General features: G+C 46.3%; 1 protein-coding gene across 1 annotated transcript in view; it reads left to right on the top strand.

The window, feature by feature from the left end:
• Ptprn2 (protein tyrosine phosphatase receptor type N2) overlaps positions 1-14,713 on the top strand; it is a 747,342-nt gene that overhangs the window by 688,574 nt on the left and 44,055 nt on the right. The window contains exons 16-17 of the mRNA XM_076920936.1: positions 5,517-5,590; positions 12,952-13,029. Of these exons, the coding sequence (XP_076777051.1) occupies positions 5,517-5,590; positions 12,952-13,029 (152 nt within the window). The remainder of the gene's footprint in view (positions 1-5,516; positions 5,591-12,951; positions 13,030-14,713) is intronic.

The following is a 14,713-nucleotide window of genomic DNA, read 5'->3' as shown; positions in this document are numbered from 1 at the left end:
CACCTGGAGAGATGAAGAATATAGAGGCATGAGGAACAGGGACATGTGATGAGCACATGGAGATTTGATGGACATGAAAGGACAAGCACATAGAGGACAGGGGGACAGTGTAATTGAACTCTATAGGAGGATGAGCACCACAGGGAGAAGAGGAACACTGACAGACAGGCAACTTGGAGAAATGCATGTACCAGTGAGATGGAGAGAGATGGCTGGCTACACATTGCTAATTGTTTGGACCATGGGAGCAGCAATACCAGGAGCTACAGGAACCACTTTTTTGAGAGGTCTATTCTAGACCAAAGATGGCTTCCATGCATCTTCTAAACACCAAGACTCTATTTCCTGTATCCATTAATGATGAAATTTCAGAGCTCTCCACAGTTTCAGGAAGACTGTCCTCCTAGGCTTTCTCCCTTGTAATTTTGGAACTTGCTCCTCATGTTGGCACTTGTGAAAGTCTTGTTCTATTTACTGATGAGAGAGTGGTCTTTACACACATTTTGCTAACTCAGTGGACTTCCACTCCATCTGTGGGTCCATCTGTAGTCTTAAACTTATTCCTGAACTCCTCACTGTGTTCTAATAATAGATGCCATTTATCACAACAGTCCTGTAATTATATATTAAACTCCATATTTTGAAAGACAAGTCCAATCCTCTGAAACACTGAGTAATTTATCCAAACGCTCCAGGCTAACAAATGGCAGAGCTTAAACTTGAAGCAGTTTTCTCCTGAGACTGGCCAGGAACACTGATCTTCCTAGGACTCCATTTCTTTTATATAAAATAAGAATATAGCCTTGTTTAATATGTAGTGTAGGTATCCAGGTGAGCAGAGATGACATATGTAAAAATATGGAATATTTTAGAAATTAAGAATATTGCTGAACAAGGTACTGATACATGACAGATACTGGGGAAAGTCAGAAGATGATAGTGTGAGGTGGATTTGACGAAAAATATTCTCCATATATGTTTTTCACCTTCCCTCTAAGGTTGTGGATCTCATTAGAAAGAAAATAGCTCAACAATTGTAGAACCAGATGCAGAAAGTGAGATGCTCCTGGCTCCAGAGTTCTCAGACTGAGGGTTGAAAAACATATCCATTTGTTAACTGAAATGGCTCAAAGATGCCCTCGTTGGCCTGTGTGTCCAGTCACTCTACCACATGAGAACTGCCCTGGGGACGGAAGGAATAACTCCTATAAAGCACAGATAGAAATAGACCTGGTGTTTTTTCGTGCCCCCTGGCTTCCCTGAAACTTTCAGTTGGTCTGACATGTGTAGACTGATCTCACAGGCCCCTCTGTCTCCCTTGGCATCTTTGCAGTCCGGGAAGCCCATCTTTGATGCTCATAACGCTGTGTGCATTCCTCTCACTGGCTCTTATAACACTGCTTTAAAAACATGAACAGGGAAAGAAGACCACACATCAGGTTGGAGATTTGCCGCTGACTTAGCACTGTGCGTGTCCCTGCTGTGTACTGTGCGCTGGCCCTTTGAGGGAGGCCCCATGGGTTTCCAAACATTGGTTCCCAAAGTAAACTAATGTTAAAAACAAAATACCTAAGTTTAAAAGCAACATACAAATACGAAATGAGGGCTTGTCCTTCACTTGAGGAGACGATGAGGGAAAGGTGAATATGCAGCCTGCCTGTGTTTTGCACAGAGATCCACAACAGCTCCATGGAGGTGTCGCTGCTACGTTAGCATGCAGAAGCCATGACAGATTCTCTTCATATTCAGACTGAAGGCTCCTGGTCACTGTCTTTCTCCTCCCAGGCCTCCAGATCCAGGAGACTTTTTCACAGCTTTCTGATAAGAAAGTCCAGCTGCAGCCACCTGCTGAGCTCAAGCACACAGTTGCCCTGTCTGCTGTTCTAGGCCAAGCTGTTCCTGTGCGAAAAGCCTCAGTTGCTTTCAGATCTCCCAAGCCTAACAGAGACTTCCACTAGGAACATTCGGCACTTGCTGAGCAAGCACGCAACACTGAGCCAGGGAATCGTAAGCCATGGTCTTTCTCTTCCTTGTTACTTCCACCACCAGATCCTTCTGCTTATAAGTGTTTCTCAGGAGAGGCCCCTCTGTTTCGTAAAGTTGGTGGATCGAGAACATTTACAGTAAATCAGGTTTCCAGGTGCCCCTCTGGAACACTCTGGAAGAAACTAAGAATGTGGTTCTCTATTAATAATACAGTATTACCGTATTCAGCAGGCCACCACAGCAACTTGAAGGTAGTACAGGTCTTTTCTGCCGCCCACCAACCCCAGTATGTGTGAAAAAAAATAGAATACTGGATAATACTCTTTAACAAATTTTTATGATGGTAACTTGGAGTCAGGAAAAGAAGGTGTACTTCAGTTTCCTGATGCTGCCAGTTTGTAGTTAGTACAGTTGTGCAGGAAGGAGCCATCCAGGCCATGGGATTTTTTTTTTTTTTTGATAATCCACATCTTTGCTAGAAACTGCAGAAATGGCTTGACATTTATTGTCTTGTTGCTTTCACGGTGCTTCTGCAACCCCCAACAGACACATAGGTGGGTAGATAAATGTTAATACTGTAAAATGTGTGAACCATCATCCTGTCTATAGATATATCCTGCTTAATCCTGTCTCTACTGGAAACACTCCCACCACAACCTAAGACAGACTGCTACTAGCCTGCAGTCTTCTGTTGCCTAGAGCTCCAGTAGATCACTCTTCCCAAGCTCAATCTGGTACAAGTCTCATAACTTCCCTACCCCTGCAACATGGTGGTGGTTGTTTTAAATTACGCGTGTGCATGCATGTCTGTGTGTGACTATGTTTACAAAAGCAGATCCCCTCGGAGGCCAGAAGAAGGCATCCAGGTCCCCTGGAGTTCGAATTACCAGCCATTACTGGCCACTGGTGTGGATGCTGGGAACCTTACTCAGGTTGTCTGCAAGAAGAGTATGCCCTGATAAATGACTGATAACTGATAACACCTGTTGTTGCTGTGTTGTTGTCATTTTTAATTATGGCTGAGGGTATATGTAGCTCAGCTCATAGAATGTTTGCCTAGCATGTGTGACGCCATGGATTTGATCCTTAAGATTATATAAATCCATTGTGGTGGTACATGTCTGTTAACCCAGCACTGGGGATATGAAAGCAGGAGGATTAGATATTCAGTCATCATGGACGACACAGTGAATTAGAGGATAGCCTGGGTTGCAGGAGACCTTGTCTAAGAAGCAAAGGCCTGGAGTGATAGCTCAGTGGCTGAATGTGTACAGCTTTTCCAGAGCCAAGTTTAGTGTTTAGCACCCTCTTTGGGTAGCTCAAAACTACCTACTTATAACTCCAGCGTCAGGGAGATCTGACAGCTCTGGCTTCCATGGGTACCTGTACTCACATGTGTACCATATAAAACCCCACATAATTAAAATATTATTTAAATAAGGGCTAAGATGGTGCAGCAGATAAAATTCTTGCTATAAAAGCCTGATAACAGGAGTTCAGTCCCCAGAATGCACCCACATTAAAGATAGGAGAGAACCAGCTCTACACATGCTCCGTGGCACAAGTGCACACACACACTCACACTCACACACACTCACACACACTCATACATACTCACAATCACACACTCACACAAACACACACTCACACACACTCATACATACTCACAATCACACACTCACACAAACACACACTCACACACACTCATACATACTCACAATCACACACTCACACAAACACACACTCACACACACTCACACACACTCATACATACTCACAATCACACACTCACACAAACACACACTCACACACACTCATACATACTCACAATCACACACTCACACAAACACACACTCACACACACTCATACATACTCACAATCACACACTCACACAAACACACACTCACACACACTCACACACACTCATACATACTCACAATCACACACTCACACAAACACACACTCACACACACTCATACATACTCACAATCACACACTCACACAAACACACACTCACACACACTCATACATACTCACAATCACACACTCACACAAACACACACTCACACACACTCATACATACTCACAATCACACACTCACACAAACACACACTCACACAAACACACACTCACACACACATACACTCACACACACACACACTCACACATACACTCACACACACATACACTCACACACACACACACTCACACACAAATACACACACACTCTCACACACATACACACACATACACACACACTCACTCACACACATACACACATACGCTTATGCACACAGACCTATTTTTTTTCAAAGTAAAATCTTCAAGAGAAATGAAAGAGCTAGACATAGCTGTGCATCCTTTAATGCCCACGCTTGGGAGGCGGAAGCAGCCGGATCTCTATGAGTTCGAGGCTTGCCTGGTCTACAAAGCAAGTTCTAGAACAGTCAAAGCTACATAGTGAGTCCCTGTTTCAAAATGAAATTACAGAACCCTGTGGGGGAAAGAAAGTTCTCAAGTCTGCACTGAGGCAACTGGGTATCCGCAGAGGATGTAAGAGCCACCTTCTACAGGAAGTGGCCTGATGAGGAAGGCTTAAAGGGCTTATAAGTACAGATGACTGTCTCCCCCAAATAAAAGACATGGTGCTGTATGCTCCTCAAAGAAACATCTGGGAGTGGGGGTGATGATTGAGAGGTGGTGGTGCTGTTTGAACTTACTACTGAAAGAGGAAGAGGCGTTCACAGGTTCTGGTTCTCTTAGGCAGTTCTGTCTTCAGGACCTTCCATGGGCTCCCTGCCCCATCCTCCACAACACACCCTGTACTTTCTACAAAGGGCGCACTTTGTAAATTCCTGAAGAGAAGGCAGGGAGAATCTCAGCAGGCAGGAGGCAGTTTGTTCCACATCTAAGGTGTTGTGTCATTAATCCCACTGTGGGGCCGGGTCTCCACAGTACTAAGATTCTGCTCTTTCAGGGCACATTCTTATCTTGACAGTGGACATGTTTCTCCTCTGTGCGCTCTTCTTCTTCATCTGCATTTTCTCCGACCCTTACTTTCCTTTTGAAACTAAATTCTAACAACGGCGAGGCTTTAATGATTTATCAACGACTCTTACATTTCAGATAGTGGCCTTCCTGTTAGTGCGCACGGTTATGTTTATTTACTGAGTGTTGACAGAGCTGTCTGTCACTAAAAGGCCAATGCTCGGTTAATTCTGCGTAGAAGATAAATTTGACATTTGAGCTCTACATAAGAAAACTGTCAAGGTGTCTGAATTCTGCCAAGTGAGAACCCTCATCCTACACATACCCCAAGTTGCCCTTATACCAAAGATTTATACACAGGAGTGAAGAAGGGAAGGACCCACACAGCAAGGGGTGGTCCAGAGCTAAAAGGGCTGAAAGGGGAGCCTCAGAGCACATGAAGCCCACAAGGCACCCCCAACCCCACCCAAGCAGTGGTTAGACCTCCTACAGTTGTGGGGCTATACAGCAGTTTAATTCTCCACTCTTGGCTTACTTGCAGATGACCACTCCAGGATCCTATTGAAGTCTGAGAACAGCCATAGCAATTCTGACTACATCAATGCCAGCCCCATTGTAAGTACATGGTCACTGGGGAGGGAAGGCATGGGGCTATTTCCTAGATGGTCATAGGCCATGTGGTAAGAAGAGTTCTGGGTTAAGTCCTTGCTCTGGCTTATGAACTGGTGAAGCACTTGGCCCCAGTCTTGCTGCCTCTACACTGTCAGTGTGGCCTGCAGGGTCCAGCCAGCAAGGGCAGTTTCTTGACATGAACTGTGGCTTGGGATGATTCCTGCTCAGTGTCACACCCTTTCCCTGGAGCTATCACTTCCTGTTTATTTATGGGGTTCAGAATATGAGGTGCAAGTATTTCATGACCCTGAGGTGGGACAGGACAATGGGCTCTCCTTCAGGCTTCTCCGGTGGCTGGAATCCTTCTCATATAGACCAATATTGAATGAAGGTGGCTGTGCCATTCAATCTGATGTAGTATAGTAGAGAGGCAGCAGCTGGTTTGCATGCCCAATGGTGGAGCAGCCTCACCCATACCATGAGGCATGTCGCCCCTATTCCTTGTGATGTCATGTTCCCATAGTAGCACATCCTTAGGATCAGGATGTATGTTCTCATCTGCAGCCTCAGAAGAAGTGGCTAGAAAGGGACGAGTCAGAGCCAACTGAGGGCTGACCAAGAAGAGAGGGAAAATTGGGAGTGGTGAGCTAGGAAGCTGTCGTGGGGGAGGCTCAGCTGACTTCCACAGTGGAGCTGTGCTGATGTGGCTGAAAGAGAGGAAGCCACACAGAGTCACAGAGCATGGTCAGAGCAGAGGCTTTCACCCTGCAGATCTAGGACAGATGTAGCATCGCCCACATAACGGAGTTTCAAACTCAGGGATGGATCAGGAATCTCACCTCAGTTCTGAAGCTTGCATTTCCCAAACAGGGCCTGCAGCACACAACATTTTCGAGGTCTCCCCAGTACCAAGGACAACAACAACAAAAATGCACAGATGATCTTCGATTCACAAACTAGGATTATTGTGTCCTGGGCTCTTCACAGTCCTCCAATAGGAAGCCATCTGTGAGCACATGTCTAGCATATTGTGGGGGAGGGGCTTCTGACAGATTACTATGAGATGCTCAGCATGCTCCCTTTTGGGTGAAATTGTCGCTAAGACTCTAGCACATGTGGCTGGTCCCGATTCCCGACACCTCAGCCCACACAATGAGTTCAAGCACTGTGAGAAACGAACTGAATGGGGAGAGGGTGCTTTGTCTCTACCACCTGAGCCCAGACCCTTACATGTCCATCGAAAAGGGGTGCCTTCTTTACCTCAGCAGGAGTGGGCTTTAAACCCAGAGGTCGCCTGCTTCACTGGTTCTCATTTGGAGTTCCTCAACTATTCTTTTTGCATAGGACTAAGTCAGGCTCCCACCTGAGACTTGCTAGCTGACTCACTTATGAACAGAGTGTAAGTTCTGATTTATAAGTGCCTGAACTCAGGCTCTGCATGAAGGAAAACTGACAGGTGATGGCCAATCAAACTCATCTGAAACAGTTTTCTTCTTGTCCTGATCCCTTTTCCCAAAAAGAACTGGATGTGAAAACCAGAATGTAACTCGCAGCTATTGTAAGTCAAATCTGAACATCAAAAGCTCATGCCGTGGCACGCTTAGCTGCCCCATATGATAATCAAAGACAAGCAGCCAACCAAGGGGGTTCAGGCTGAAATCCAGCCTCAGTGTGGGTTCATGTGACTCAACAGCTGCACCATCCACAGATCAATGGTCACAGGGTATTCTTCGATGGACGTAGAACATCCTCGTGAGTTCACGTCAGAGTGACTCCCAGATCTGCTGTCCATGGCTTCAGGTCAGAAGCATCAGTAGGAAAGGCAACATGCTGGTGGCGTCCACCTTCTTTTTGCTTCACATTATAATTCTTTTTTTTCCCCCTCTAAATTTGGATTGTAAGAATGAGCCAGAAGAAACTGATTGTGCCGTCTGTCTGAGGTAACTAGAGGAACCGCGATAATGACCTTCGCAGCAGCCACCGAATGAGCAGCTTACAATTACAGTGCAGACGGCCCTGGCTGTGCCACATAAAACTATGATAATTACATCTGTGCCTACTCCTCATTAAATTTCAGGGAAGTCACCCAGTAGTAAATAAGGAGCAATCTTTGCTTTTAAATCGGGGTCATGAGAGTAAACGGGGATTCTGCCATCCCACGCAGTGCTTATGAGAAAAAGAAGCATTTACTCTAAGCACAGTGCTTCGCTCTTCTGGAGGCCTCCAGACTGAGGGAGGCCACCCACCTGGCCATGGTTCAGATGAGCACCCAGTATGGGTGACCCAGAACCTAAGATTCCTAACACCAGCAAGAAGCAAGCTCAGTCGCTCACCCTACTGTGTCAGTGACAGGAGCAAAATGAGTGTTTTGGTTTGACTGCATTTAACTAATTTAAGTCTGGACAGGGTGGATCCTAAGAAAAGGATGACAGATGTCCTCAGAAGTTGGCCAAGTGTGGGGGGACAATTCGTGGGTTCTCAGAACAAATCCAACCAAACATCTGTGCTTGTAAGTTCAGTGTACATCAGTGTTAAATAATTCCCTACTCTGTGTATGAAAGGGCCTTAGGCAGCATTTCTTGATTTTAAAGCTCTAGTACCCAGGACCTCCCCGGATGAAGACTTGGCACCAGGAAAAGAGTCTCATCATATTTGTTTTTAAAGAAGTGTGCTGGCCATGCATGTTGGCACAAGCCTTTAATCCTAGCATTTGGGAGGTAGAAGCAGGCAGATCACTGAATTCAGAGCTTTCCTGGGTCTACACAGAGAGGTGTAGAGTAGACACTCCCTGTCTACAGGCAGTAGGGATTTGCTTCGTCTTCCTTCCTCCTGAGCTCTGGGAGCTTCTGACTTGGAATGCTCGGCATTCTGTTTTCAAAGTCAGTTTTGTTTGGAACATGGCTGAGGGCTTTAGTGTAAAGATGAAGCTGGTCACTCACAGTCAACTGTTGTCATCCATGTTCAACAGCGAGACACAGTCTTGTTCTTTGAGTCATGCATCTGGAAATACACAGACTTTCACCTCATGTTGTGATAACAGCCTGAGAAACAGCTGAGTGAGGGCTAGAGTCAACACAGGCTAACGGCTTTCCTTCTTCTTATAACCACACAAGCAGAGCTGTAGATTTAACACACTTGGGTCCCAGGGGCTTCTGACTTGGTTTCCCCCAAAGTCCCTTGAATGAGTCTCCTAGGATTACCCTTTATGCTGATCTCTCTGAAGAGACTGGGTTCCTGGAAAAGCTCCAGCTAGGAAGATTGTGTTGTTGAGGCCATTGCCAGGACAATTCCTTAGCTTACCACTGGAAGTTAAAGGGTATGCCCCAGCAGCGTACTAGAGCCTCTACAAAGAAAGTGTAGGTGCACCTCCACAACCTCCTGCCCTCAAAGTGTGGCATCTGCCTCAGCACACTGCAAATATTTACTGTTGTGCTCAGATGTGTGTGTACCCTCGTGCCCTTGGAGTTCCCGTTGATAACACACACCTAGAAGTCAGAGTGTCCAGCATACCCACTCCTCAACTCTGCACACAATAGAAGTGAGGCCCAGACACTGCGTATACCTGGAAGCTTGTGTATAGAACCATAATACTGCTCATATGAAAGTTATATGGAGAACCAGAAAACAATGAGAAAGAAAGCAGGAAACAGCCATGAAGAACAGAGAGTGCTGGAGGAGGCGCCATGTTAGTTGACCACCATACAGAGTGGACACCATGTTAGTTGACCACCATACAGAGTGGACACCATGTTAGTTGACCATCATGGCAGAATAGACACCATGTTAGTTGACCACCACGGCAGAGTGGACAACATGTTAGTTGACCACCATGGCAGACTGAACACCATGTTAGTTGACCACCATGGCAGAGTGGACACCATGTTAGTTGACCATCATGGCAGAATGGACACCATGTTAGTTGACCACCACGGCAGAGTGGACAACATGTTAGTTGACCACCATGGCAGACTGAACACCATGTTAGTTGACCACCATGGCAGAGTGGACACCATGTTAGTTGACCACCACGGCAGAGTGGACAACATGTTAGTTGACCACCATGGCAGACTGAACACCATGTTAGTTGACCACCATGGCAGACTGAACACCATGTTAGTTGACCACCATGGCAGAGTGGACACCATGTTAGTTGACCACCATACAGAGTGGACACCATGTTAGTTGACCACCATACAGAGTGGACACCATGTTAGTTGACCACCATGGCAGAGTGGACACCATGTTAGTTGACCACCATGGCAGAGTGGACACCATGTTAGTTGACCACCATGGCAGAGTGGACACATGTTAGTTGACCACCATGGCAGAGTGGACACCATGTTAGTTGACCACCACGGCAGAGTGGACACCATGTTAGTTGACCACCATGGCAGACTGAACACCATGTTAGTTGACCACCATGGCAGAGTGGACACCATGTTAGTTGACCACCATGGCAGACTGAACACCATGTTAGTTGACCACCATGGCAGAGTGGACACCATGTTAGTTGACCACCATACAGAGTGGACACCATGTTAGTTGACCACCATACAGAGTGGACACCATGTTAGTTGACCACCACGGCAGAGTGGACACCATGTTAGTTGACCACCACGGCAGAGTGGACAACATGTTAGTTGACCACCATGGCAGACTGAACACCATGTTAGCTGACCACCGTGGCAGAGTGGACACCATGTTAGTTGACCACCATACAGAGTGGACACCATGTTAGTTGACCACCACGGCAGAGTGGACACCATGTTAGTTGACCACCATGGCAGAGTGGACACCATGTTAGTTGACCACCATGCCAGAGTGGACACCATGTTAGTTGACCACCACGGCAGAGTGGACACCATGTTAGTTGACCACCATACAGAGTGGACACCATGTTAGTTGACCACCATGGCAGAGTGGACACCATGTTAGTTGACCACCATGGCAGAGTGGACACCATGTTAGTTGACCACCACGGCAGAGTGGACACCATGTTAGTTGACCACCATACAGAGTGGACACCATGTTAGTTGACCACCATGGCAGAGTGGACACCATGTTAGTTGACCACCATGGCAGACTGAACACCATGTTAGTTGACCACCATACAGAGTGGACACCATGTTAGTTGACCACCATGGCAGAGTGGACACCATGTTAGTTGACCACCGTGGCAGAGTGGACACCATGTTAGTTGACCACCACGGCAGAGTGGACACCATGTTAGTTGACCACCATACAGAGTGGACACCATGTTAGTTGATCACCGTGGCAGAGAAGACATGATGTTAGTTGGCAGGCCAGTCATCGTATTCCCCTACTAAAGTAAATAGTCTCATTCGTAAAAACGCATCACACGAACACCAAACACAGTTGCCCTGCCCTGAAAACTCAGATGTGATGAAACTTCTATCTAGCTAAATGTTTGCCTCACTTCTATGCAAAAACTGAACCAAACCAGGGCATAGTTCCTGCTGCTCAAATTGGTGGGTGCAAAGTGCTTTCCCGCCCTGTGTCACATGATGCTTGCTTGCCTCCTTTCCCAAATGCTTCCCTTACCGCCCTGTTCACATCCTTGGCTTTCTTACCTTCTGCCTGGTATCTGAGCAAGTTTGATGGGGTTAGAATTTTTTTTTATTAATGACAATTAAGACCTATCAAAAAAGTGGACAACTTGCCCTCCTGAAATGCTGCCTGTATTTTCTTTCCTTTTAATCTTGCATTTCTCATTCTGAAAACAGCTAAATTGGTAGCTTGAACATGTCACAGATTTTAAATATGCTATGTAGTCTATGTAGTTTTGGGGAAAAGAAATCACACAGGAGAAGGGGGTGGGGCATCCCTTCCTCTGCATAGCTGTTTGCTGAAAGACAGGGCCTCTGTAAATAGCTGTCACCTCCAGCAAATGCATATTTTGAAAAATTAAAACTCCTCCATTCTGCTAAGCATTTTTCTGCTGAAACATCTTAATTGGGGCTTTCAGTGAGAACAACATAATTTTACCTGTATTGTGTATGTTGTGAATCTCAAAACGAGGTCCAGTTTTAATTATGAATCATGAAATTAGATGCACAGAAAGCTTTCCCCTGCCCCCACCCCAGCCAACTTCCACATTGTTGTTCTGTTAGAATAACTCACACCAGCTGCTTTGTGTTCTTGCCCTCTTTCATGCCTCACATAATTACAAGGTGCGTCCAGCACCTTTCTGTGCTGACAGGCTTCATCTCTGTGAGTGCACACAAGCTGTGCATGGGCTCATGGGGGCTGAGACTCTTCCTTCTTCGAGCCTTCACACTGAGCACATGGTTAAAACTTTTTCCTTTGTGTGTGCCTGTGTGCATGTGTACACGCACATAGTCAGTCTTCAAGTTAGCCATTGTAATTAAGATCTGTGATGTAGAATGTCCCTCCCCCATGGGAGCGAGCAAGGCACATGCCAACAAATCAACTAGCCTCAATCCCATTCTTTGTTCTCAGTCTCTCGCAGTCAGGAAAGACATGGAAGTGAACTTCTAGAGAGGTGGCCCACATCTGTGAAATGCCTGTGAATGTACACATGGAGATACACACCGATGGAATGCACACGTGTAGACACACGGAGATGCCAATGCACACACACAAACATGAAGACATGCACACAGACAGACACACAGACACACAAAGACACATATACAGACAGACACATTAGACACAAAGAGACATAAACATGCAGACACTCACACACCCACAGACATACAGATACATATTCACACAGTACTTACAGACACACACAGATGGACATACACATGCAGACTCACAGGCAGACACACTTACACAGACTCACAGACCAGTGATCCCAGGCTGGCATGTGTCCCTCCCAGGATAAACAAAACACACAACATAAATGGGCTCCTCAGACAAGTATTTTCATGTGTTCCAAGACACACAAACTTGTCTACTGCATGTGGGCATGGGCCCATTGCTAGGAGCTCAGGCCTAGCCACTCTCTCCTAGACTCCAGTTCTGGCAGTCACCCACATATCCTGGAGTCAGAGAAGGTTGTCTCCTCATCCCAGGGCAGAGTCTCAGCTGCTCTGGGGTGGCATGAGTGGTAACAGTATTGCCCTTACAGCCAGGCACTGACTCTGTTCTGCTCGGCTGCTGGTCTTCATTTGTTTGCACTGCTCTGGAACAGGATGGACAGGCTGAAGGACTCTGTCAGTTGGAGGCGTCCTGGCTTTTATCCGTCTGATGGTGATGGGCCTTCCTTCCCGTGCAGGCCCTGTATGTTAATAGCCAAGGGTACAAGCTATGTTGCTCTGTGTTCCCATGTCTTCCTGCCTGTGTAACTGATCCTTATGCCAACCCTCTTGTTTCTGCAGATGGACCACGACCCACGAAACCCAGCATACATTGCCACCCAGGGCCCACTTCCCGCCACAGTGGCCGACTTCTGGCAGGTGAATCTTCTTTCATTATATTTCTTTTCTAAAGATAAGGTGGTAACGAGTTGTTTGTAAGTTAACACAGTGGATTCAATGAAACAAATCCAGTCTTTGTTTAGACTGCTTTTCAGATATTACTTCAGAATTCATGAGTTCTTTGCTTTCTCATCTGAGATGTTTAACGTTTTTAACGACTTCTGCTCTTTGGCCATATTATAATTTAACTTTATAAAAGATAATGAAGTGAAATTAATACACATTTACACTATATTTTCTTCAAAGGTGCCTTTATTGTTTTACTTTTATGAAGGTGAAAAATGTGCCCAAAATACAGTTTATCTTCTTTGAGGGGTTTTAATTTTTTATATTTCAAAGGCCATCCTGGTCTTTCCATCCAGTGCAATCCTGCATCACCCCAAATGAGTCTGAGACTTGGGAACTAGTTCTAACATGAATAAATGAGGACAGAATTAGACAGGTCAACAGAGTGCCCCTCCCTGACCAGGATAAATAGGACCAGGTTTGGGGAAGGATATGTCGGGACAGGGTTTGGGGATGTGGCATGGTGGGTCATCCACTGGAATACAGGCCTAGGTTCCCCCCAGCAGCAGGTTGTAGCCTCTGGCCATGTGTTAGCCCCCAGGGACCCTGGAACAGAGGCAGGAAAGAGCAAGACTGCTGGATGTGGTGCAGTGGACTCAGGGGCGAAGGGCAGACAGTGTAGCCACGTCTGCTGCGTTAGCAATGGAGCTGCAGCAGTGTGCTGACCTAAAACCAAATTACTCTGGGTCGCTTGATATAGACTACTCTGTCAAAGGTCAGTAAATCAGCTGCCATTCCAGACTTTTGCTCCTCCCTCTCCCAAGTTATGTAAAAGGAAATGCAAAGGAAGGGTCGGGATGCCTGCATCTGCTCGGGGCACTTTGTCTCCACACACACTGAGCCTCAGATTTCATCACCTGCTTTGTGGGCAAGACTCATCCATGTGACCACCTTCTCCTTCTATCGACCTTCCTCATGCTATCGGGAAAAGCAAACTGAAGCAGGTTCGCTGAGCCGCCCTGCAGATGCTCTTGAATGTGGCATGGAACAAGTGACCTTTGCTGCGAAATTGGTGTTGAGCACACTGGTGTCCTTTGACTCAGAGAATACTTAAGTTCCTCGGTGTTAAACTCACAAGAGTGTCCATCCCAAAAGAAAAAACTATCCACCTACATGAAACTTGGGCACACTGTCTTCAGAAGATGCTTCCTGTGGAACCCCACTTCAGCCTTCTTGAAGTAACTTCTCCATCCAACTTCTCAGAGCTACAGCCAGGAAGAATGAAGAAAGAACATTGTGGATCGCATGTCAGAACAAACATGCTCACAGGATCCCAAGCCCACTGGGCTCCCGCCCAAGTGAACACATGGAGGAATGGCATCTGGTTCCAACATCTTTACCAGCTCACTCACCAACAGGTACAGTGCTTCATGCATGTCAGGGTCCTCTCACCAGCATGGCCATAGCCCACTGAGAAGTGGGAACAGCGACTGCTAACACCCACTTCCCATTCTTAGATCATTCAGTTCCCAGATATAAGACACAAACCCCTTAGATTTATAATAAGCCTTTAAAGCACTAGAGCTGGGCACATATCTACCCTCTATACTAATATGTCTACTTCCCTGCCAATAACCCCTAGATATGAACTGCCATA

The sequence above is a fragment of the Arvicanthis niloticus genome, chromosome 23, assembly GCF_011762505.2.
Source record: "Arvicanthis niloticus isolate mArvNil1 chromosome 23, mArvNil1.pat.X, whole genome shotgun sequence".
Lineage (NCBI taxonomy): Eukaryota > Metazoa > Chordata > Mammalia > Rodentia > Muridae > Arvicanthis > Arvicanthis niloticus.
Note: the sequence above shows the minus strand (reverse complement) of the source record. Positions and strands in the feature narration are given on the sequence as shown.